We start from the raw sequence: 25,492 nt of genomic DNA, 5'->3' as shown, positions 1-25,492 counted from the left end.
TCTGCTGCTGGTGCAGTCACTGTGTACATACATGACATTACTTATCCTGTACTGATCCTGAGTTACATCCTGTATTATACCCCAGAGCTGCACTCACTATTCTGCTGCTGGTGCAGTCACTGTGTACATACATGACATTACTTATCCTGTACTGATCCTGAGTTACATCCTGTATTATACTCCAGAGCTGCACTCACTATTCTGCTGCTGGTGCAGTCACTGTGTATATACATGACATTACTTATCCTGTACTGATCCTGAGTTACATCCTGTATTATACCCCAGAGCTGCACTCACTATTCTGCTGCTGGTGCAATCACTGTGTACATACATGACATTACTTATCCTGTACTGATCCTGAGTTACATCCTGTATTATACCCCAGAGCTGCACTCACTATTCTGCTGCTGGTGCAGTCACTGTGTACATATATGACATTACTTATCCTGTACTGATCCTGAGTTACATCCTGTATTATACCCCAGAGCTGCACTCACTATTCTGCTGCTGGTGCAGTCACTGTGTATATACATGACATTACTTATCCTGTACTGATCCTGAGTTACAGCCTGTATTATACCCCAGAGCTGCACTCACTATTCTGCTGCTGGTGCAGTCACTGTGTACATACATGACATTACTTATCCTGTACTGATCCTGAGTTACATCCTGTATTATACCCCAGAGCTACACTCACTATTCTGCTGCTGGTGCAGTCACTGTGTACATACATGACATTACTTATCCTGTACTGATCCTGAGTTACATCCTGTATTATACCCCAGAGCTGCACTCACTATTCTGCTGCTGGTGCAGTCACTGTGTACATACATGACATTACTTATCCTGTACTGATCCTGAGTTACATCCTGTATTATACCCCAGAGCTGCACTCACTATTCTGCTGCTGGTGCAGTCACTGTGTACATACATGACATTACTTATCCTGTACTGATCCTGAGTTACATCCTGTATTATACTCCAGAGCTGCACTCACTATTCTGCTGCTGGTGCAGTCACTGTGCACATACATGACATTACTTATCCTGTACTGATCCTGAGTTACATCCTGTATTATACCCCAGAGCTGCACTCACTATTCTGCTGCTGGTGCAGTCACTGTGTACATACATGACATTACTTATCCTATACTGATCCTGAGTTACATCCTGTATTATACCCCAGAGCTGCACTCACTATTCTGCTGCTGGTGCAGTCACTGTGTACATACATGACATTATTTATCCTGTACGGATCCTGAGTTACATCCTGTATTATACCCCAGAGCTGCACTCACTATTCTGCTGCTGGTGCAGTCACTGTGTACATACATGACAATACTTATCCTGTACTGATCCTGAGTTACATCCTGTATTATACTCCAGAGCTGCACTCACTATTCTGCTGCTGGTGCAGTCACTGTGTACATACATGACATTACTTATCCTGTACTGATCCTGAGTTACATCCTGTATTATACCCCAGAGCTGCACTCACTATTCTGCTGCTGGTGCAGTCACTGTGTACATACATGACATTACTTATCCTGTACTGATCCTGAGTTACATCCTGTATTATACCCCAGAGCTGCACTCACTATTCTGCTGCTGGTGCAGTCACTGTACATACATGACATTACTTATCCTGTACTGATCCTGAGTTACATCCTGTATTATACTCCAGAGCTGCACTCACTATTCTGCTGCTGGTGCAGTCACTGTGTACATACATGACATTACTTATCCTGAGTTACATCCTGTATTATACTCCAGAGCTGCACTCACTATTCTGCTGCTGGTGCAGTCACTGTGTACATACATGACATTACTTATCCTGTACTGATCCTAAGTTACATCCTGTATTATACTCCAGAGCTGCACTCACTATTCTGCTGCTGGTGCAGTCACTGTGTACATACATGACATTACTGATCCTGTACTGATCCTGAGTTACATCCTGTATTATACTCCAGAGCTGCACTCACTATTCTGCTGCTAGTGCAGTCACTGTGTACATACATGACATTACTTATCCTGAGTTACATCCTGTATTATACTCCAGAGCTGCACTCACTATTCTGCTGCTGGTGCAGTCACTGTGTACATACATGACATTACTTATCCTGTACTGATCCTGAGTTACATCCTGTATTATACCCCAGAGCTGCACTCACTATTCTGCTGCTGGTGCAGTCACTGTGTACATATATGACATTACTTATCCTGTACTGATCCTGAGTTACATCCTGTATTATACTCCAGAGCTGCACTCACTATTCTGCTGCTGGTGCAGTCACTGTGTACATACATGACATTACTTATCCTGTACTGATCCTGAGTTACATCCTGTATTATACCCCAGAGCTGCACTCACTATTCTGCTGCTGGTGCAGTCACTGTGTACATACATGACATTACTTATCCTGTACTGATCCTGAGTTACATCCTGTATTATACCCCAGAGCTGCACTCACTATTCTGCTGCTGGTGCAGTCACTGTACATACATGACATTACTTATCCTGTACTGATCCTGAGTTACATCCTGTATTATACTCCAGAGCTGCACTCACTATTCTGCTGCTGGTGCAGTCACTGTGTACATACATGACATTACTTATCCTGTACTGATCCTGAGTTACATCCTGTATTATACTCCAGAGCTGCACTCACTATTCTGCTGCTGGTGCAGTCACTGTGTACATACATGACATTACTTATCCTGTACTGATCCTGAGTTACATCCTGTATTATACCCCAGAGCCGCACTCACTATTCTGCTGCTGGTGCAGTCACTGTGTACATACATGACATTACTTATCCTGAGTTACATCCTGTATTATACTCCAGAGCTGCACTCACTATTCTGCTGCTGGTGCAGTCACTGTGTACATACATGACATTACTTATCCTGTACTGATCCTAAGTTACATCCTGTATTATACTCCAGAGCTGCACTCACTATTCTGCTGCTGGTGCAGTCACTGTGTACATACATGACATTACTGATCCTGTACTGATCCTGAGTTACATCCTGTATTATACTCCAGAGCTGCACTCACTATTCTGCTGCTAGTGCAGTCACTGTGTACATACATGACATTACTTATCCTGAGTTACATCCTGTATTATACTCCAGAGCTGCACTCACTATTCTGCGGCTGGTGCAGTCACTGTGTACATACATGACATTACTTATCCTGTATTATACCCCAGAGCTGCACTCACTATTCTGCTGCTGGTGCAGTCACTGTACAAACATGACATTACTTATCCTGTACTGATCCTGAGTTACATCCTGTATTATACTCCAGAGCTGCACTCACTATTCTGCTGCTGGTGCAGTCACTGTGTACATACATGACATTACTTATCCTGTACTGATCCTGAGTTACATCCTGTATTATACTCCAGAGCTGCACTCACTATTCTGCTGCTGGTGCAGTCACTGTACATACATGACATTACTTATCCTGTACTGATCCTGAGTTACATCCTGTATTATACCCAGAGCTGCACTCACTATTCTGCTGCTGGTGCAGTCACTGTGTACATACATGACATTACTGATCCTGTACTGATCCTGAGTTACATCCTGTATTATACTCCAGAGCTGCACTCACTATTCTGCTGCTAGTGCAGTCACTGTGTACATACATGACATTACTTATCCTGAGTTACATCCTGTATTATACTCCAGAGCTGCACTCACTATTCTGCTGCTGGTGCAGTCACTGTGTACATACATGACATTACTTATCCTGTACTGATCCTGAGTTACATCCTGTATTATACTCCAGAGCTGCACTCACTATTCTGCTGCTGGTGCAGTCACTGTACATACATGACATTACTTATCCTGTACTGATCCTGAGTTACATCCTGTATTATACCCAGAGCTGCACTCACTATTCTGCTGCTGGTGCAGTCACTGTGTACATACATGGCATTACTTATCCTGTACTGATCCTGAGTTACACCCTGTAATATACCCCAGAGCTGCACTCACTATTCTGCTGCTGGTGCAGTCACTGTGTACATACATGACATTACTTATCCTGTACTGATCCTGAGTTACATCCTGTATTATACCCCAGAGCTGCACTCACTATTCTGCTGCTGGTGCAGTCACTGTGTACATACATGACATTACTTATCCTGTACTGATCCTGAGTTACATCCTGTATTATACCCCAGAGCTGCACTCACTATTCTGCTGCTGGTGCAGTCACTGTGTACATACATGACATTACTTATCCTGTACTGATCCTGAGTTACATCCTGTATTATACTCCAGAGCTGCACTCACTATTCTGCTGCTGGTGCAGTCACTGTGTACATACATGACATTACTTATCCTGTACTGATCCTGTGTTACATCCTGTATTATACTCCAGAGCTGCACTCACTATTCTGCTGCTGGTGCAGTCACTGTGTACATACATGACATTACTTATCCTGAGTTACATCCTGTATTATACTCCAGAGCTGCACTCACTATTCTGCGGCTGGTGCAGTCACTGTGTACATACATGACATTACTTATCCTGTATTATACCCCAGAGCTGCACTCACTATTCTGCTGCTGGTGCAGTCACTGTACATACATGACATTACTTATCCTGTACTGATCCTGAGTTACATCCTGTATTATACTCCAGAGCTGCACTCACTATTCTGCTGCTGGTGCAGTCACTGTGTACATACATGACATTACTTATCCTGTACTGATCCTGAGTTACATCCTGTATTATACCCCAGAGCTGCACTCACTATTCTGCTGCTGGTGCAGTCACTGTGTACATACATGACATTACTTATCCTGTACTGATCCTGAGTTACATCCTGTATTATACCCCAGAGCTGCACTCACTATTCTGCTGCTGGTGCAGTCACTGTGTACATACATGACATTACTTATCCTGTACTGATCCTGAGTTACATCCTGTATTATACCCCAGAGCTGCACTCACTATTCTGCTGCTGGTGCAGTCACTGTGTACATACATGACATTACTTATGCTGTACTGATCCTGAGTTACATCCTGTATTATACCCCAGAGCTGCACTCACTATTCTGCTGCTGGTGCAGTCACTGTGTACATACATGACATTACTTATCCTGTACTGATCCTGAGTTACATCCTGTATTATACTCCAGAGCTGCACTCACTATTCTGCTGCTGGTGCAGTCACTGTGTACATACATGACATTACTTATCCTGTACTGATCCTGAGTTACATCCTGTATTATACTCCAGAGCTGCACTCACTATTCTGCTGCTGGTGCAGTCACTGTACATACATGACATTACTTATCCTGTACTGATCCTGAGTTACATCCTGTATTATACCCCAGAGCTGCACTCACTATCCTGCTGCTGGTGCAGTCACTGTGTACATACATGACATTACTTATCCTGTACTGATCCTGAGTTACATCCTGTATTATACCCCAGAGCTGCACTCACTATTCTGCTGCTGGTGCAGTCACTGTGTACATACATGACATTACTTATCCTGTACTGATCCTGAGTTACATCCTGTATTATACTCCAGAGCTGCACTCACTATTCTGCTGCTGGTGCAGTCACTGTGTACATACATGACATTACTTATGCTGTATTATGCTCCAGAGCTGTAATCTTCCATGACTCCTCCTTTGCTCTGGTTCCCTGTAGGTTGGTGATCCTCCTCTCCCCCCGGAGCAGTGTTCCTGGTTCTTGCTGTAGACATGGTGGACGGGTTCTTGTTGTCTTTGTGATATTTTTGGGTTATTTCCCTTTAATAACACAGAACAATTTCTTTTTTTTTTTTTACTTTTTTTTTTTCTTTTAAGATTTAACATTTATTTTACAAAAAAAATGAACCCCATAAAGGCAGGTAGTGATGACCCCGGGGTGCGAGGGTCACATGACAGACCACGTGACCCTCAGTCGCTGTTCCGTTTCCTCCATATATAAGTTTAAAATAAAAAATGACATGGGGCACAAGACCATAGAAATAAATAGATATCTATACAGAGAGGCGCGCCCGCTGACCGCCGGACCCCCCCCCCCCCCCCGCACAGGGGTCGCGCCCCCGCTCCGTCCCTTTATCCCTGTGCAGACATTGAATTTGGCAAATGTGCGCAGCGCGACCCGGAGCCCCGTAACATCTGATACCTCGCTGTGGGATAATCCTGAGCAACTACGGACCCGATACAGAGCGGCAGCAGTGAGAGGGTTAACTTCAAGGGAGTCTATTCACTGGGCAGCGCAGACGAGACGCCATGACACGGACAACCCCTCCCCCCACCACCGGGACAGACCAGGGGCCACATATACAACCAATGGGGTAATACAGTAAATATGGGGGCGCATCAGGACAGCTGAAGACCACCACGGCCGCTGGAACGCAGCAAACATTCTGACACACAGGAAAGCTGGGTGAGAAGTCCTCCCGAGGCCACGGTGGGGGTCACCCAACTTTCCCAGGGGATGAAAGACACCCTGAGCAGCTGAAGAGGAGTCTTAGTTCATAACTGCACCGCTCCTCCCGGGTGTCTCCTTACGAGGCCGCTCAGCCAATCACAGCCGGGAGCAGTGACCCGCCTCAGTCACTGATTGGCCAAGCAGCCTTTATGGGGTGGGGACACACCCAGGAGGTGCAGCTGGGGGCGCTGTGACTGACCCTGTCGTAGTAATACATTCAGTACAGTGACCAGTTATCCAAAATGGTAGAAATATTAAAAAAAAACAAAAAACAAAACAAAAAACGATGAGATTAAAAAAAATAATTAATTAAATTCAGTAAAATCCTTTCAGGGGCGGAGCCCATTAACTCCTTGACTGCTGGATAGAAAACGTCCCAACATCTTTTGGAAACTTTGACTCAAAGTAAAAACAAAAAAACACCTTTCCTAGAAATGACTTCCTGCTAAGACGAGAGGAGACGCTTCCTACACACACAGGTAACGGGCGCGATGTCTGCAGAGGAATCCGGGCGCACAACCCCCACCTCCTCAGTGCTGCCCCCCGCTGTACAGGACAGGCGCTGCGCCCTCCCCCCCCCCCGACCATACAGGACAGGCGCCAGGCACCCCTGACCGTACAGGACACGCACACCCCGGTCGTACAGGCGCTGCACCCCCGGATGTACAGGACAGGCACTGCGCACCCCCCGGCCGTACAGGAGCTGCACCCCCGGATGTACAGGACAGGCACTGCGCACCCCCCGGCCGTACAGGAGCTGCACCCCCGGATGTACAGGACAGGCACTGCGCACCCCCCGGCCGTACAGGAGCTGCACCCCCGGATGTACAGGACAGGCACTGCGCACCCCCCGGCCGTACAGGAGCTGCACCCCCGGATGTACAGGACAGGCACTGCGCACCCCCCGGCCGTACAGGAGCTGCACCCCCGGATGTACAGGACAGGCACTGCGCACCCCCCGGCCGTACAGGACAGGCACCAGGCGCCGCGCCCCCCTGGCTGCAGCAACACGTTCAGGAAGGAAAGTTTATCTGGAAAACTGGTTTTTATCAGGGGGAGTCACAAGTTGTAGAGGGGGCAGCGACCCCCCCCCTGTGGAATGACAATGATGAATCTGTGCTTGTTACCCCGGCGTGGAGCAGGGCAGGAGGGCACAGTCCTCTCACTTCCCCGTCACCTCCACCACATCATCGTCTTTCCCGTCCTCCTCACTAGATTCCCGCTCTCCCGCTGGAAGGGGGCGGCCTGCATTCCCGGCAGCTGGAGGTTGGTAGCCGGGCTGGGAGGAGAGGTAGCCGGGGAAGGTGGAGGCTGCGCTGTTGGTGGGGAGTCCTCGGTTCAGCATTGAAGATGGAAACGGAGCAAACATTCGTGTCTGAGCCGGCAATGGCTGTGAGAAGGGCATGGGGAAGGAAGGGGGCAGAAGGTAAGGGGGCACACTGGATGGAGCTGAGGAGGTGCCCGAGGTGGGGGTCAGTAGAGAGTCAGGAACCATGGGGAGGCCTAACTGAGGGTCCGACAGCAAAGATGGCAGCTGGAAGTGGGAAGCTCCACCGCCTGCCCCCATATACACAGAGTTTGCCGCCCTGGATAGGCTGTGGTTCAGCGAGGAGGGGTTGACGCCAAAGCCAGGCAGACCAGGGAAAGGCAGCTGGCTGTAGAGGTGGCGCTTACTGGACGACCACTGACCCGACGGGTCCGGTGGCTCCTTGCGCTTCCTGGATTGTGGTTTTGGGGCCTGCATCAGACCTTGAGGATGGATGTTGGGTAGTGAAGCGTTTCCGTGTGCGCTGCGAGATCCCGCTGCGTCCGTGTACTGCTGCAGCTCGCTCAGGATCTCCGGGCTGTCAGGAGAGAGCGGCCGGGACGGCTCCTCGCTGTCGTGGGAAGGGGGGGTAGCAGGATGACGCCCGTTACTCATATAGGGCCCTGATGGTCCTGAGGCTGGGCCGTGTCCCTGGGCACCTATAGATGGAAACACAGACATGAGACTAGGACAAAGCTCAACGCAAGAGGGGGTGTGAAAGCCGCAGCGTAGACATTACCCGATTGTGCAGGGCGCCGCGGTTCTGAGCTCTTCTGCTTACTGCTTGACCGGATGGCGAATATCCGCCCGTCACTGGTACGGATGTACGTTCCTGAAATTACAAGGAAAACCAGGTCACAGATCCTGCAGGGGAGGATTATTAAAGGGCCGGCGTCTGCTCATCACCATATAACACACACGGCTCTGTAAGGTCTCTGCCTGCTGGGGGCTGAAGCCCCTCCTGACCGGGTCCTGCTCACACATCGGAGGGGTTGTTACACTGTACATGGACAAGCATCAGTAATAGAAGCCTCTGTCCTCTCCCTAAGCCAATAGGATGTTTTGGGGATCCCACCTTTTGTTCCCCGGATGACGTGAATGCTCTCGCCCGCACTAATTCTCGCCTGAACGTCTGTGGATGTTGTCATTCCAGGTATAACGATATCTACAAGGAGGAGAACAATCGTCTATAGAGTGATCTGATAACACAAGACAACAAGCAGCACCCCCATCATGGTACCTACCTGTGGTGGTGACCACCTTCTGAACAAGGACCCCCGCCCTCTGCAGGTAGTTTACTGGGAAGTTAAAGGGAGGGACAGAGCCAGAGGCAGAACCAGCATGGCCGACAGGCATGTGTCGGGGCATCATGGGGATGGGTGTAGACTGCAGAGGGCGGACACTGGCCACAGGCCGCTCATCAGTCTTCAGCAGCGTCCGCCTGTGATGAGAGACATTGGAATAATTAAGGGAGAGTCCGCACAGCGGGCCCGCCACCTCCCAGCAGCTCCGCCTCCCCCTTCCCCTTCCCCTCCTGCAGCTCCGGACCCCTCACCAGTTCCTCTGGCTGAACGCTGGGATGTTTGCCAGGTTGTGGTCGGGAGCCGGGTAATACTGGGTGTAGGACGGCCGGGTGTAGGGCACAGACGCCCTCTTCTCCTCCTCGTATCCGCGTTTCGCTGCTTTCTTCTCAGCTAGGGTCAGCTTTTGTTCCTTACGATCCAGTAGAAGAGATTCATGTTGGAAAGGATCCTGAAAGATGGAAGTGAGGATGGTGACGGTAAGCCGGGTCACACAGTGATCGCTGGTGACGGTAAGCCGGGTCACACAGTGATCGCTGGTGACGTTAAGCCGGGTCACACAGTGATTGCTGGGGACGGTAAGCCGGGTCACACAGTGATTGCTGGTGACGGTGAGCCGGGTCACACAGTGATTGCTGGTGACGGTAAGCCGGGTCACACAGTGATTGCTGGTGACGGTAAGCCGGGTCACACAGTGATCGCTGGTGACGGTAAGCCGGGTCACACAGTGATCGCTGGTGACGGTAAGCCGGGTCACACAGTGATCGCTGGTGACGGTAAGCCGGGTCACACAGTGATCGCTGGGGACGGTAAGCCGGGTCACACAGTGATCGCTGGTGACGGTAAGCCGGGTCACACAGTGATTGTGGTGACGGTAAGCCGGGTCACACAGTGATCGCTGGTGACGGTAAGCCGGGTCACACAGTGATCGCTGGTGACGGTAAGCCGGGTCACACAGTGATCGCTGGTGACGGTAAGCCGGGTCACACAGTGATCGCTGGTGACGGTAAGCCGGGTCACACAGTGATCGCTGGTGATGGTAAGCCGGGTCACACAGTGATTGCTGGGGACGGTAAGCCGGGTCACACAGTGATCGCTGGTGACGGTAAGCCGGGTCACACAGTGATCGCTGGGGACGGTAAGCCGGGTCACACAGTGATCGCTGGTGACGGTAAGCCGGGTCACACAGTGATTGTGGTGACGGTAAGCCGGGTCACACAGTGATCGCTGGGGACGGTAAGCCGGGTCACACAGTGATCGCTGGTGACGGTAAGCCGGGTCACACAGTGATCGCTGGTGACGGTAAGCCGGGTCACACAGTGATCGCTGGTGACGGTAAGCCGGGTCACACAGTGATTGCTGGTGACGGGGAGGGGTGCACGCACACGGGTGCCTTACCTTGGTGATGAGGTGCGGGTAACACATACACGCTCTCTGCAGCACAGTCTCATAGCAATTGGAGGGGTCCAGGTGCTGGCGGGACAAGTCTGGCTCTTCCTCTACAAAGTGCAGCAGGTTTTCCACCTCTCGCCGGGTGAAGTTTACTTCTGGATTGAGATCATCGACCACACGATCTGAGGAGAGACACAGCAGAAGTTACTCCACCATCTGAAGACACGGCACCAGGCGCCACATCACTGCCGCGTCATCAACAATGCGCTCTCTGTACGCATCTCTCTACAAAACTTCATACAATACAGAACACGGCAACATCTTGTCGTCATAATCAACTTGCCATAAACACTCGGCATTATACGGCGTCTTGTGTATCGCAGGGGCTGCTCATTGGTCAATGCTGAGATTTGACCAAAAAAGAAAAGTCTTGCCTTAATTGTCAGAATTGTAAAGCCATCATTAACCCCTTAAGGACCAGGCCCTTTTTCGTTTTTGCGTTTTTATTTTTCACTCCCCACCTTCAAAAATATATAACTTTTTTATTTTTCCATGTACAGAGCTGTGTGATGTCTTATTTTCTGCGTAACAAATTGCACTTCGTAGTGATGGTATTAAATATTCCATGCCGTGTACTGGGAAGCGGGAAAAAAAATTCTAAATGCAGTGAAAATGATGAAAAAACACATTTGCGCCATCTTCTTGTGGGCTTGGTTTTTACAGCTTTCACTGTGCGCCCCAAATGACAGGTCTATTTCATTCATTGGGTCGGTACGATCACGGGGATAACAAATTTGTACAGGTTTTATAATGTTTTCATATATTTACAAAAATTAAAACCTCCTGTACAGAAAAAAAAATCTTCATTTTACAGTGTTCTGGCGCTAATAACTTTTTCATACTTTAGTGCCCGGAGCTGTGGGTGGTGTCATTTATACGACTTTTGATGATGTTTTCAATGATATTATTTTTAGGACTGTGCGACCTTTTGATCACTTTTTATATATTTTTTTCTATTTTTCAAAATGGCTAAAAAATGCAATTTGCGACTTCGGGCGCTATTTTCCGCCACGGGGTAAAACGCAGTGAAAAACGGTTATCATATTTTGATAGATCAGGCTTTTTTGGATGCGGCGATACCTAATGTGCGTATGATTTTTACTGTTTATTTATATTTATATCAGTTCTAGGGAAAGGGGGGTGATTTGAATTTTTATGGTTTTTTAATATAATTTTTTTTTTTACTTTTTTTATTTATTTTTTTTACTATTTTTCAGACTCCCTAGGGTACTTTAACCCTAGGTTGTCTGATTGATCCTACCATACACTGCCATACTACAGTATACTACAGTATGGCAGTATATGGGGATTTTGCACACCATCTATTACAATGTGCAGATCGCACATTGTAATAGATAGCCTCGGTGACGTCACGGGGAGTGACGATCGCAGCCAAGATGGCGGCGCCCACGCCCAGCTTTGCCGGCGGCGATCAAAGGGTTAACACCCGCGATCGGTGCAAGCACCGTGTTAGCGACGGGCGTTTGCTTCATTATGAGCCCGTGAGCCCCCTTCATACTCCCCCCATGCGCAGCAAGACTTAAGGGTACGTCTTATTGCGCTATGGGGTTAAAGGAGAGATAGATATATATATATATATATAGATCATAGTGCGGGAGCTCCTCATGATGCATGAAGTGTATATATATATATGGCAGCAGCCGCCGCGCTCACCTGACATTCCCTGCTTGGTGATCTGGCGGTCGTAGATCTTCCTCTCCAAGGTGAAGTCGGACACCAGGCGGTAAATATGGCAAGGCTTCCGCTGCCCGTATCTGTACACGCGACACACAGCCTGGGCATCATGACACGGGTTCCACGAGGCATCGAAAACAACCACTCGGTTCGCACCGATCAGGTTGACACCCAAGCAGCCGGCACTGCAAGAAATCCACCGCTGTCAGAGATAAACTTACATAACACAATCTAAAGCGCCTCACGCCCCTCCCCCACTCACCGCGTGGACAGCAGGAACAGCCAGACATTATCGTTACCGGGGTCATTAAACTGGTTTATTAGCCGTTCCCGGTCTGAGGCCGACGTGCTTCCATCTAACCCTGGAGAAGGAGAAGAACAGGTGACGAAAGGAGCGCGGAAGAAGCAGCACCACAACGTGGGGACAGATGTATGGGATTGCCAAGAATAAATAGTGCACTTCATGTACCGACCACTAGATGGCAGCGGAAGAGGCCACACAACATGTGACTAAGATGAGGAGGAGGAGTGAGCGCGCAGCCGCTCGGGGAGAGGGGGAGGAGGATGAGCGAGCGCGCAGCCGCTCGGGGGGAGGAGGAGGAGTGAGCGCGCAGCCGCTCGGGGGGAGGGGGAGGAGGAGGAGTGAGCGCGCAGCCGCTCGGGGGGGGGGGGGGGGGGGAAGGAGGAGTGAGCGCGCAGCCGCTCGGGGAGAGGGGGGGGGGGGGGCAAGGAGGAGTGAGCGCGCAGCCGCTCGGGGGGAGGGGGGAGGGGGGAGGAGTGAGCGCGCAGCCGCTCGGGGGGGTGAGGAGGAGTGAGCGCGCAGCCGCTCGGGGGGAGGAGGAGGAGTGAGCGCGCAGCCGCTCGGGGGGAGGAGGAGGAGTGAGCGCGCAGCCGCTCGGGGGGAGGGGGAGGAGTGAGCGCACAGCCGCTCGGGGGGAGGAGGAGGAGTGAGCGCACAGCCGCCCGGGGAGGGGGGGGGGGAGGAGGAGTGAGTGCCCAGCCGCTCAGGGGAGACCCAATAGTCTTGCTGCGCAGCGGCCGGACTCACTGTAGTAGTTGACGTTCTTGACCCAGGTGCTCCGGTCCTGACTCTCCTTTCCGGGTGTGAGGGGCATCGGTCTCTTCGATAAAAAGTCTTCAATAATGGAAAGTGTAGACAAACTCTGACTGTAGGAAAAGAGGAGCACAGAGAATCCGTGACCCTGGTCCCAGACATCGCTTTAACGCCTCCACAAGCGTCACAGTTTTACCCCTTGAAATAGCCGCCTCTTCTCGGCCCGATAGAAGGTCATGTGACCGGAGCTCGGCTACTCAGTGCAGGGTCCGGTCACATGACATAAAGCAGTGGGGACACCAATGCGGGAGGCAGCCTGTACTCCGAGGACAGGGGTCCTGGCACCCAGCAACACCTATCAGCCACTGCTGAGGGAGACGCTTGGAGCTGCCTGTGGAGCTGTATATGTGTAATAACAGCGTCCCCTCCCCCACTGTATAACACCCCCCCAGAAATACTACACAGCACCCATTTATGACCCAGCTGCACCCTAGAATCCCTACACAGCACCCATGTGTGACGCAGCAGCACCCCAGAATCCCTACACAGCACCCATAAGTGACCCTGCAGCACCCCAGGATCCCTACACAGCACCCATGTGTGACCCAGCAGCACCCCAGAATCCCTACACAGCACCCATGTGTGACCCAGCAGCACCCCAGAATCCCTACACAGCACCCATGTGTGACCCAGCCGCACCCCAGAATCCCTACACAGCACCCATGTGTGACCCAGCAGCACCCCAGAATCCCTACACAGCACCCATGTGTGACCCAGCCGCACCCCAGAATCCCTACACAGCACCCATGTGTGACCCAGCCGCACCCCAGAATCCCTACACAGCACCCATGTGTGACCCTGCAGCACCCCAGAATCCCTACACAGCACCCATGTGTCACCCAGCAGCACCCCAGGATCCCTACACAGCACCCATGTGTGACCCTGCAGCACCCCAAGATCCCTACACAGCACCCATGTGTGATCCAGCAGCACCCCAGGATCCCTACACAGCACCCATGTGTGACCCAGCAGCACCCCAGGATCCCCTATACAGCACCCATGTGTGACCCTGCAGCACCCATGTGTGACCCTGCAGCACCCCAGGATCCCTACACAGCACCCATGTGTGACCCAGCAGTACCCCAGGATCCCTACACAGCACCCATGTGTGACCCAGCAGCACCACAGGATCCCTACACAGCACCCATGTGTGACCCTGCAGCACCCATGTGTGACCCTGCAGCACCCCAGAAACACTACACAGCACCCATGTGTGACCCTGCAGCACCCCAGGATCCCTACACAGCACCCATGTGTGACCCAGCAGTACACACCTAAACACCAGGATCTTGTCGCCCAGCTTCATGCTTTCTTCGATCAGATGAAACAGCAGCACCATCTTCGGGGAGTTTTGCAGGACGCCGGTTTGGTAGTCACAAAGAATCTCCTTGGCCTAAAGAAGAGATTGCGGATGATAAGTTGGGGGTCACAATGTAATAGACACATTATGTGACACATGTAGGGGTCTGGCTACTCACCCATTCATACGTCACCACCTGATTGGCCTTCTCCTGGCCGGGATGGAACCCCATGCCTTGTAAGAGCTTGCTGTTAGCAGCCTCTGCCATAAGGGCCCCGGGTTCCGCTTTGACTTTTGGACCCTGGGACTGGCATCGGGTGTTGGTTCCAATATCATCCACATCTAGATCCTGCTCATTGGCCAAGTTCTCCTTCTGAAGAGCCTCGTACAGGACGTCCGGGTGATTCCAGATCTGGAAGAAATGATCATTTGCAGTGGTGGGGTGGGGGTGGGGCGCAGCCATAACACCAGACCAGAGGGGGCGCTCACCTTGCAGCACACACAGAAAGCCTTCAGAGGGTTGAGACCGAGCCATCCACTATTACCGGCATCCCGAAACCTGTTCATGAACTCCGTGTACAGCGCCCTCTGGATGTGGGACAACCGAACCAAGATCACATGTTCCTCTTTAGAAGGGAGCTGCGCCCTCAGTACTGTGTGCCCACGCCTAAAGCAGAGGGGTGAAAACAGAGAGCACTAGCATGAGACCACAGCTTATACTACACCGGCAACATACAAGACATATAAGGCGCCATCATCTACTTCTAACCACACAGCTGAAAGGTCAGCATGGGCGCTGTGACCCCTCTGTGACTACACCCCCCATACACAGCGAGCTGCCATGTCCTGTGTGTCCTGACACCTTTCTATCATAGCCAGCAGTGGTCAGGGGTCAGCATGGGGGCTCTGACCCCTCTGTGACTACACCCCCCATACACAGCGAGCTGCCATGTCCTGTGTCCTGACACCTTTCTATCATAGCCAGCAGTGGTCAGGGGTCAGCATGGGGGCTCTGACCCCTCTGTAACTACACCCCCCACACACAGGGAGCTGCCATGTCCTGTGTGTCCTGACACCTTTCTATCATAGCCAGCAGTGGTCAGGGGTCAGCATGGGTGCTCTGACCCCTCTGTGACTACACCCCCATACACAGCGAGCTGCCATGTCCTGTGTGTCCTGACACCTTTCTATCATAGCCAGCAGTGGTCAGGGGTCAGCATGGGGGCTCTGACCCCTCTGTAACTACACCCCCCACACACAGGGAGCTGCCATGTCCTGTGTGTCCTGACACCTTTCTATCATAGCCAGCAGTGGTCAGGGGTCAGCATGGGTGCTCTGACCCCTCTGTGACTACACCCCCATACACAGCGAGCTGCCATGTCCTGTGTGTCCTGACACCTTTCTATCATAGCCAGCAGTGGTCAGGGGTCAGCATGGGTGCTCTGACCCCTCTGTGACTACACCCTCCATACGCAGCGAGCTGCCATGTCCTGTGTCCTGACACCTTTCTATCATAGCCAGCAGTGGTCAGGGGTCAGCATGGGCGCTCTGACCCCTCTGTGACTACACCCCCATACACAGCGAGCTGCCATGTCCTGTGTCTCCTGACACCTTTCTATCATAGCCAGCAGTGGTCAGGGGTCAGCATGGGTGCTCTGACCCCTCTGTGACTACACCCCCCATACACAGCGAGCTGCCATGTCCTGTGTCCTGACACCTTTCTATCATAGCCAGCAGTGGTCAGGGGTCAGCATGGGCGCTCTGACCCCTCTGTGACTACACCCCCCATACACAGGGAGCTGCCATGTCCTGTGTGTCCTGACACCTTTCTATCATAGCCAGCAGTGGTCAGGGGTCAGCATGGGTGCTCTGACCCCTCTGTGACTACACCCCCCATACACAGTGAGCTGCCATGTCCTGTGTGTCCTGACACCTTTCTATCATAGCCAGCAGTGGTCAGGGGTCAGCATGGGCGCTCTGACCCCTCTGTGACTACACCCCCTATACACAGCGAGCTGCCATGTCCTGTGTCCTGACACCTTTCTATCATAGCCAGCAGTGGTCAGGGGTCAGCATGGGCGCTCTGACCCCTCCTCTGTGACTACACCCCCCATACACAGCGAGCTGCCATGTCCTGTGTCCTGACACCTTTCTATCATAGCCAGCAGTGGTCAGGGGTCAGCATGGGCGCTCTGACCCCTCTGTGACTACACCCCCCATACACAGCGAGCTGCCATGTCCTGTGTGTCCTGACACCATTCTATCATAGCCAGCAGTGGTCAGGGGTCAGCATGGGTGCTCTGACCCCTCTGTGACTACACCCCCCATACACAGGGAGCTGCCATGTCCTGTGTGTCCTGACACCTTTCTATCATAGCCAGCAGTGGTCAGGGGTCAGCATGGGCGCTCTGACCCCTCTGTGACTACACCCCCCATACACAGCGAGCTGCCATGTCCTGTGTGTCCTGACACCTTTCTATCATAGCCAGCAGTGGTCAGGGGTCAGCATGGGGGCTCTGACCCCTCTGTGACTACACCCCCCATACACAGCGAGCTGCCATGTCCTGTGTCCTGACACCTTTCTATCATAGGCAGCAGTGGTCAGGGGTCAGCATGGGCGCTCTGACCCCTCTGTGACTACACCCCCCAAACACAGCGAGCTGCCATGTCCTGTGTCCTGACACCTTTCTATCATAGGCAGCAGTGGTCAGGGGTCAGCATGGGCGCTCTGACCCCTCTGTGACTACACCCCCCATACACAGCGAGCTGCCATGTCCTGTGTGTCCTGACACCTTTCTATCACAGCCAGCAGTGGTCAGGGGTCAGCATGGGCGCTCTGACCCCTCTGTGACTACACCCCCCATACACAGCGAGCTGCCATGTCCTGTGTGTCCTGACACCTTTCTATCATAGCCAGCAGTGGTCAGGGGTCAGCATGGGCGCTCTGACCCCTCTGTGACTACACCCCCATACACAGCGAGCTGCCATGTCCTGTGTGTCCTGACACCTATCATAGCCAGCAGTGGTCAGGGGTCAGCATGGGCGCTCTGACCCCTCTGTGACTACACCCCCCATACACAGCGAGCTGCCATGTCCTGTGTGTCCTGACACCTTTCTATCATAGCCAGCAGTGGTCAGGGGTCAGCATGGGCGCTCTGACCCCTCTGTGACTACACCCCCCATACACAGCGAGCTGCCATGTCCTGTGTGTCCTGACACCTTTCTATCATAGCCAGCAGTGGTCAGGGGTCAGCATGGGCGCTCTGACCCCTCTGTGACTACACCCCCCATACACAGCGAGCTGCCATGTCCTGTGTGTCCTGACACCTTTCTATCATAGCCAGCAGTGGTCAGGGGTCAGCATGGGTGCTCTGACCCCTCTGTGACTACACCCCCCATACACAGCGAGCTGCCATGTCCTGTGTGTCCTGACACCTTTCTATCATAGCCAGCAGTGGTCAGGGGTCAGCATGGGCGCTCTGACCCCTCCTCTGTGACTACACCCCCATACACAGCGAGCTGCCATGTCCTGTGTCCTGACACCTTTCTATCATAGCCAGCAGTGGTCAGGGGTCAGCATGGGCGCTCTGACCCCTCTGTGACTACACCCCCCATACACAGCGAGCTGTCATGTCCTGTGTGTCCTGACACCTTTCTATCATAGCCAGCAGTGGTCAGGGGTCAGCATGGGCGCTCTGACCCCTCTGTGACTACACCCCCCATACACAGCGAGCTGCCATGTCCTGTGTGTCCTGACACCTTTCTATCATAGCCAGCAGTGGTCAGGGGTCAGCATGGGCGCTCTGACCCCTCTGTGACTACACCCCCATACACAGCGAGCTGCCATGTCCTGTGTCCTGACACCTTTCTATCATAGCCAGCAGTGGTCAGGGGTCAGCATGGGCGCTCTGACCCCTCTGTGACTACACCCCCCATACACAGGGAGCTGCCATGTCCTGTGTGTCCTGACACCTTTCTATCATAGCCAGCAGTGGTCAGGGGTCAGCATGGGTGCTCTGACCCCTCTGTGACTACACCCCCCATACACAGTGAGCTGCCATGTCCTGTGTGTCCTGACACCTTTCTATCATAGCCAGCAGTGGTCAGGGGTCAGCATGGGCGCTCTGACCCCTCTGTGACTACACCTCCCATACACAGCGAGCTGCCATGTCCTGTGTGTCCTGACACCTTTCTATCATAGCCAGCAGTGGTCAGGGGTCAGCATGGGTGCTCTGACCGCTCTGTGACTACACCCCCCATACACAGCGAGCTGCCATGTCCTGTGTGTCCTGACACCTTTCTATCATAGCCAGCAGTGGTCAGGGGTCAGCATGGGTGCTCTGACCCCTCTGTGACTACACCCCCCATACACAGCGAGCTGCCATGTCCTGTGTCCTGACACCTTTCTATCATAGCCAGCAGTGGTCAGGGGTCAGCATGGGTGCTCTGACCACTCTGTAACTACACCTCCCATACACAGCGAGCTGCCATGTCCTGTGTCCTGACACCTTTCTATCATAGCCAGCAGTGGTCAGGGGTCAGCATGGGCGCTCTGACCCCTCTGTGACTACACCCCCCATACACAGGGAGCTGCCATGTCCTGTGTGTCCTGACACCTTTCTATCATAGCCAGCAGTGGTCAGGGGTCAGCATGGGTGCTCTGACCCCTCTGTGACTACACCTCCCATACACAGCGAGCTGCCATGTCCTGTGTGTCCTGACACCTTTCTATCATAGCCAGCAGTGGTCAGGGGTCAGCATGGGTGCTCTGACCCCTCTGTGACTACACCCCCCATACACAGCGAGCTGCCATGTCCTGTGTCCTGACACCTTTCTATCATAGCCAGCAGTGGTCAGGGGTCAGCATGGGTGCTCTGACCACTCTGTAACTACACCTCCCATACACAGCGAGCTGCCATGTCCTGTGTGTCCTGACACCTTTCTATCATAGCCAGCAGTGGTCAGGGGTCAGCATGGGTGCTCTGACCCCTCTGTGACTACACCCCCCATACACAGCGAGCTGCCATGTCCTGTGTGTCCTGACACCTTTCTATCATAGCCAGCAGTGGTCAGGGGTCAGCATGGGCGCTCTGACCCCTCAGTGACTACACCCCCATACACAGCGAGCTGCCATGTCCTGTGTGTCCTGACACCTTTCTATCATAGCCAGCAGTGGTCAGGGATCAGCATGGGTGCTCTGACCCCTCTGTGACTACACCCCCCATACACAGCGAGCTGCCATGTCCTGTGTGTCCTGACACCTTTCTATCATAGCCAGCAGTGGTCAGGGGTCAGCATGGGAGCTCTGACCCCTCTGTGACTACACCCCCCATACACAGCGAGCTGCCATGTCCTGTGTGTCCTGACACCTTTCTATCATAGCCAGCAGTGGTCAGGGGTCAGCATGGGCGCTCTGACCCCTCTGTGACTACACCCCCATACACAGCGAGCTGCCATGTCCTGTGTGTCCTGACACCTTTCTATCATAGCCAGCAGTGGTCAGGGGTCAGCATGGGCGCTCTGACCCCTCTGTGACTACACCCCCCATACATAGGGAGCTGCCATGTCCTGTGTCCTGACACCTTTCTATCATAGCCAGCAGTGGTCAGGGGTCAGCATGGGCGCTCTGACCCCTCTGTGACTACACCCCCCATACACAGCGAGCTGCCATGTCCTGTGTGTCCTGACACCTTTCTATCATAGCCAGCAGTGGTCAGGGGTCAGCATGGGCGCTCTGACCCCTCTGTGACTACACCCCCCCATACACAGCGAGCTGCCATGTCCTGTGTGTCCTGACACCTTTCTATCATAGCCAGCAGTGGTCAGGGGTCAGCATGGGCGCTCTGACCCCTCTGTGACTACACCCCCATACACAGCGAGCTGCCATGTCCTGTGTCCTGACACCTTTCTATCATAGCCAGCAGTGGTCAGGGGTCAGCATGGGTGCTCTGACCCCTCTGTGACTACACCCCCCATACACAGCGAGCTGCCATGTCCTGTGTGTCCTGACACCTTTCTATCATAGCCAGCAGTGGTCAGGGGTCAGCATGGGCGCTCTGACCCCTCTGTGACTACACCCCCCATACACAGCGAGCTGCCATGTCCTGTGTCCTGACACCTTTCTATCATAGCCAGCAGTGGTCAGGGGTCAGCATGGGCGCTCTGACCCCTCTGTGACTACACCCCCCATACACAGCGAGCTGCCATGTCCTGTGTGTCCTGACACCTTTCTATCATAGCCAGCAGTGGTCAGGGGTCAGCATGGGTGCTCTGACCGCTCTGTGACTACACGCCCCATACACAGGGAGCTGCCATGTCCTGTGTGTCCTGACACCTTTCTATCATAGCCAGCAGTGGTCAGGGGTCAGCATGGGCGCTCTGACCCCTCTGTGACTACACCCCCCATACATAGGGAGCTGCCATGTCCTGTGTCCTGACACCTTTCTATCATAGCCAGCAGTGGTCAGGGGTCAGCATGGGCGCTCTGACCCCTCTGTGACTACACCCCCCCATACACAGCGAGCTGCCATGTCCTGTGTGTCCTGAAACCTTTCTATCATAGCCAGCAGTGGTCAGGGGTCAGCATGGGCGCTCTGACCCCTCTGTGACTACACCCCCATACACAGCGAGCTGCCATGTCCTGTGTCCTGACACCTTTCTATCATAGCCAGCAGTGGTCAGGGGTCAGCATGGGCGCTCTGACCTCTCTGTGACTACACCCCCATACACAGCGAGCTGCCATGTCCTGTGTCCTGACACCTTTCTATCATAGCCAGCAGTGGTCAGGGGTCAGCATGGGCGCTCTGACCCCTCTGTGACTACACCCCCCATACACAGCGAGCTGCCATGTCCTGTGTCCTGACACCTTTCTATCATAGCCAGCAGTGGTCAGGGGTCAGCATGGGCGCTCTGACCCCTCTGTGACTACACCCCCCATACACAGCGAGCTGCCATGTCCTGTGTGTCCTGACACCTTTCTATCATAGCCAGCAGTGGTCAGGGGTCAGCATGGGCGCTCTGACCCCTCTGTGACTACACCCCCATACACAGCGAGCTGCCATGTCCTGTGTGTCCTGACACCTTTCTATCATAGCCAACAGCGGTCAGGGGTCAGCATGGGGGCTCTGACCCCTCTGTGACTACACCCCCCATACACAGCGAGCTGCCATGTCCTGTGTGTCCTGACACCTTTCTATCATAGCCAGCAGTGGTCAGGGGTCAGCATGGGTGCTCTGACCCCTCTGTGACTACACCCCCCATACACAGCGAGCTGCCATGTCCTGTGTGTCCTGACACCTTTCTATCATAGCCAGCAGTGGTCAGGGGTCAGCATGGGCGCTCTGACCCCTCTGTGACTACACCCCCCATACACAGCGAGCTGCCATGTCCTGTGTGTCCTGACACCTTTCTATCATAGCCAGCAGTGGTCAGCATGGGTGCTCTGACCCCTCTGTGACTACACCCCCCATACACAGCGAGCTGCCATGTCCTGTGTGTCCTGACACCTTTCTATCATAGCCAGCAGTGGTCAGGGGTCAGCATGGGCGCTCTGACCCCTCTGTGACTACACCCCCATACACAGCGAGCTGCCATGTCCTGTGTGTCCTGACACCTTTCTATCATAGCCAGCAGTGGTCAGGGGTCAGCATGGGCGCTCTGACCCCTCTGTGACTACACCCCCATACACAGCGAGCTGCCATGTCCTGTGTCCTGACACCTTTCTATCATAGCCAGCAGTGGTCAGGGGTCAGCATGGGCGCTCTGACCGCTCTGTGACTACACCCCCCATACACAGCGAGCTGCCATGTCCTGTGTGTCCTGACACCTTTCTATCATAGCCAGCAGTGGTCAGGGGTCAGCATGGGGGCTCTGACCCCTCTGTGACTACACCCCCCATACACAGCGAGCTGCCATGTCCTGTGTGTCCTGACACCTTTCTATCATAGCCAGCAGTGGTCAGGGGTCAGCATGGGCGCTCTGACCCCTCTGTGACTACACCCCCCCATACACAGCGAGCTGCCATGTCCTGTGTCCTGACACCTTTCTATCATAGCCAGCAGTGGTCAGGGGTCAGCATGGGCGCTCTGACCTCTCTGTGACTACACCCCCCATACACAGCGAGCTGCCATGTCCTGTGTCCTGACACCTTTCTATCATAGCCAGCAGTGGTCAGGGGTCAGCATGGGCGCTCTGACCCCTCTGTGACTACACCCCCCATACACAGGGAGCTGCCATGTCCTGTGTGTCCTGACACCTTTCTATCATAGCCAGCAGTGGTCAGGGGTCAGCATGGGCGCTCTGACCCCTCTGTGACTACACCCCCCATACACAGCGAGCTGCCATGTCCTGTGTGTCCTGACACCTTTCTATCATAGCCAGCAGTGGTCAGGGGTCAGCATGGGCGCTCTGACCGCTCTGTGACTACACCCCCATACACAGCGAGCTGCCATGTCCTGTGTGTCCTGACACCTTTCTATCATAGCCAGCAGTGGTCAGGGGTCAGCATGGGCGCTCTGACCCCTCTGTGACTACACCCCCATACACAGCGAGCTGCCATGTCCTGTGTGTCCTGACACCTTTCTATCATAGCCAGCAGTGGTCAGGGGTCAGCATGGGTGCTCTGACCCCTCTGTGACTACACCCCCCATACACAGCGAGCTGCCATGTCCTGTGTGTCCTGACACCTTTCTATCATAGCCAGCAGTGGTCAGGGGTCAGCATGGGCGCTCTGACCTCTCTGTGACTACACCCCCCCATACACAGCGAGCTGCCATGTCCTGTGTGTCCTGACACCTTTCTATCATAGCCAGCAGTGGTCAGGGGTCAGCAAGGGCGCTCTGACCCCTCTGTGACTACACCCCCCATACACAGCGAGCTGCCATGTCCTGTGTGTCCTGACACCTTTCTATCATAGCCAGCAGTGGTCAGGGGTCAGCATGGGTGCTCTAACCTCTCTGTGACTACACCCCCCATACACAGTGAGCTGCCATGTCCTGTGTCCTGACACCTTTCTATCATAGCCAGCAGTGGTCAGGGGTCAGCATGGGCGCTCTGACCCCTCTGTGACTACACCCCCATACACAGCGAGCTGCCATGTCCTGTGTGTCCTGACACCTTTCTATCATAGCCAGCAGTGGTCAGGGGTCAGCATGGGCGCTCTGACCTCTCTGTGACTACACCCCCCCATACACAGCGAGCTGCCATGTCCTGTGTGTCCTGACACCTTTCTATCATAGCCAGCAGTGGTCAGGGGTCAGCAAGGGCGCTCTGACCCCTCTGTGACTACACCCCCCATACACAGCGAGCTGCCATGTCCTGTGTGTCCTGACACCTTTCTATCATAGCCAGCAGTGGTCAGGGGTCAGCATGGGTGCTCTGACCCCTCTGTGACTACACCCACCATACACAGCGAGCTGCCATGTCCTGTGTCCTGACACCTTTCTATCATAGCCAGCAGTGGTCAGGGGTCAGCATGGGCGCTCTGACCCCTCTGTGACTACACCCCCCATACACAGCGAGCTGCCATGTCCTGTGTGTACTGACACCTTTCTATCATAGCCAGCAGTGGTCAGGGGTCAGCATGGGCGCTCTGACCTCTCTGTGACTACACCCCCCATACACAGCGAGCTGCCATGTCCTGTGTCCTGACACCTTTCTATCATAGCCAGCAGTTGTCAGGGGTCAGCATGGGTGCTCTGACCTCTCTGTGACTACACCCCCATACACAGCGAGCTGCCATGTCCTGTGTGTCCTGACACCTTTCTATCATAGCCAGCAGTGGTCAGGGGTCAGCATGGGTGCTCTGACCCCTCTGTGACTACACCCCCCATACACAGCGAGCTGCCATGTCCTGTGTGTCCTGACACCTTTCTATCATAGCCAGCAGTGGTCAGGGGTCAGCATGGACGCTCTGACCCCTCTGTGACTACACCTCCCATACACAGCGAGCTGCCATGTCCTGTGTGTCCTGACACCTTTCTATCATAGCCAGCAGTGGTCAGGGGTCAGCATGGGCACTCTGACCCCTCTGTGACTACACCCCCCATACACTGCGAGCTGCCATGTCCTGTGTCCTGACACCTTTCTATCATAGCCAGCAGTGGTCAGGGGTCAGCATGGGCGCTCTGACCCCTCTGTGACTACATCCCCCATACACAGCGAGCTGCCATGTCCTGTGTGTCCTGACACCTTTCTATCATAGCCAGCAGTGGTCAGGGGTCAGCATGGGCGCTCTGACCCCTCTGTGACTACACCCCCCATACACAGCGAGCTGCCATGTCCTGTGTGTCCTGACACCTTTCTATCATAGCCAGCAGTGGTCAGAGGTCAGCATGGGTGCTCTGACCCCTCTGTGACTACACCCCCCATACACAGGGAGCTGCCATGTCCTGTGTGTCCTGACACCTTTCTATCATAGCCAGCAGTGGTCAGGGGTCAGCATGGGCGCTCTGACCCCTCTGTGACTACACCCCCCATACACAGCGAGCTGCCATGTCCTGTGTGTCCTGACACCTTTCTATCATAGCCAGCAGTGGTCAGGGGTCAGCATGGGTGCTCTGACCCCTCTGTGACTACACCCCCCATACACAGCGAGCTGCCATGTCCTGTGTGTCCTGACACCTTTCTATCATAGCCAGCAGTGGTCAGGGGTCAGCATGGGCGCTCTGACCTCTCTGTGACTACACCCCCCATACACAGCGAGCTGCCATGTCCTGTGTCCTGACACCTTTCTATCATAGCCAGCAGTGGTCAGGGGTCAGCATGGGCGCTCTGACCCCTCTGTGACTACACCCCCCATACACAGCGAGCTGCCATGTCCTGTGTGTCCTGACACCTTTCTATCATAGCCAGCA

General features: G+C 53.6%; 1 protein-coding gene across 1 annotated transcript in view; it reads right to left on the bottom strand.

Moving 5' to 3' along the window:
* Window positions 1-7,052: 7,052 nt before the first annotated feature.
* The window catches only part of RAD54L2 (RAD54 like 2), a 36,247-nt gene continuing 17,807 nt past the window's right edge, over window positions 7,053-25,492 (bottom strand). Inside the window, exons 11-22 of the mRNA XM_072129095.1 lie at window positions 15,129-15,306; window positions 14,818-15,051; window positions 14,614-14,732; window positions 13,274-13,392; window positions 12,488-12,587; window positions 12,205-12,410; window positions 10,477-10,652; window positions 9,333-9,529; window positions 9,022-9,218; window positions 8,853-8,942; window positions 8,517-8,609; window positions 7,053-8,436 (exon numbers count right to left, since the gene is read on the bottom strand). Coding sequence (XP_071985196.1) covers window positions 7,634-8,436; window positions 8,517-8,609; window positions 8,853-8,942; window positions 9,022-9,218; window positions 9,333-9,529; window positions 10,477-10,652; window positions 12,205-12,410; window positions 12,488-12,587; window positions 13,274-13,392; window positions 14,614-14,732; window positions 14,818-15,051; window positions 15,129-15,306 — 2,512 coding nt within the window. The 3' untranslated portion in view covers window positions 7,053-7,633. The remainder of the gene's footprint in view (window positions 8,437-8,516; window positions 8,610-8,852; window positions 8,943-9,021; window positions 9,219-9,332; window positions 9,530-10,476; window positions 10,653-12,204; window positions 12,411-12,487; window positions 12,588-13,273; window positions 13,393-14,613; window positions 14,733-14,817; window positions 15,052-15,128; window positions 15,307-25,492) is intronic.

Source organism: Engystomops pustulosus, chromosome 10, assembly GCF_040894005.1.
Source record: "Engystomops pustulosus chromosome 10, aEngPut4.maternal, whole genome shotgun sequence".
Lineage (NCBI taxonomy): Eukaryota > Metazoa > Chordata > Amphibia > Anura > Leptodactylidae > Engystomops > Engystomops pustulosus.
This window is presented reverse-complemented; position numbering and strand designations above follow the sequence as displayed.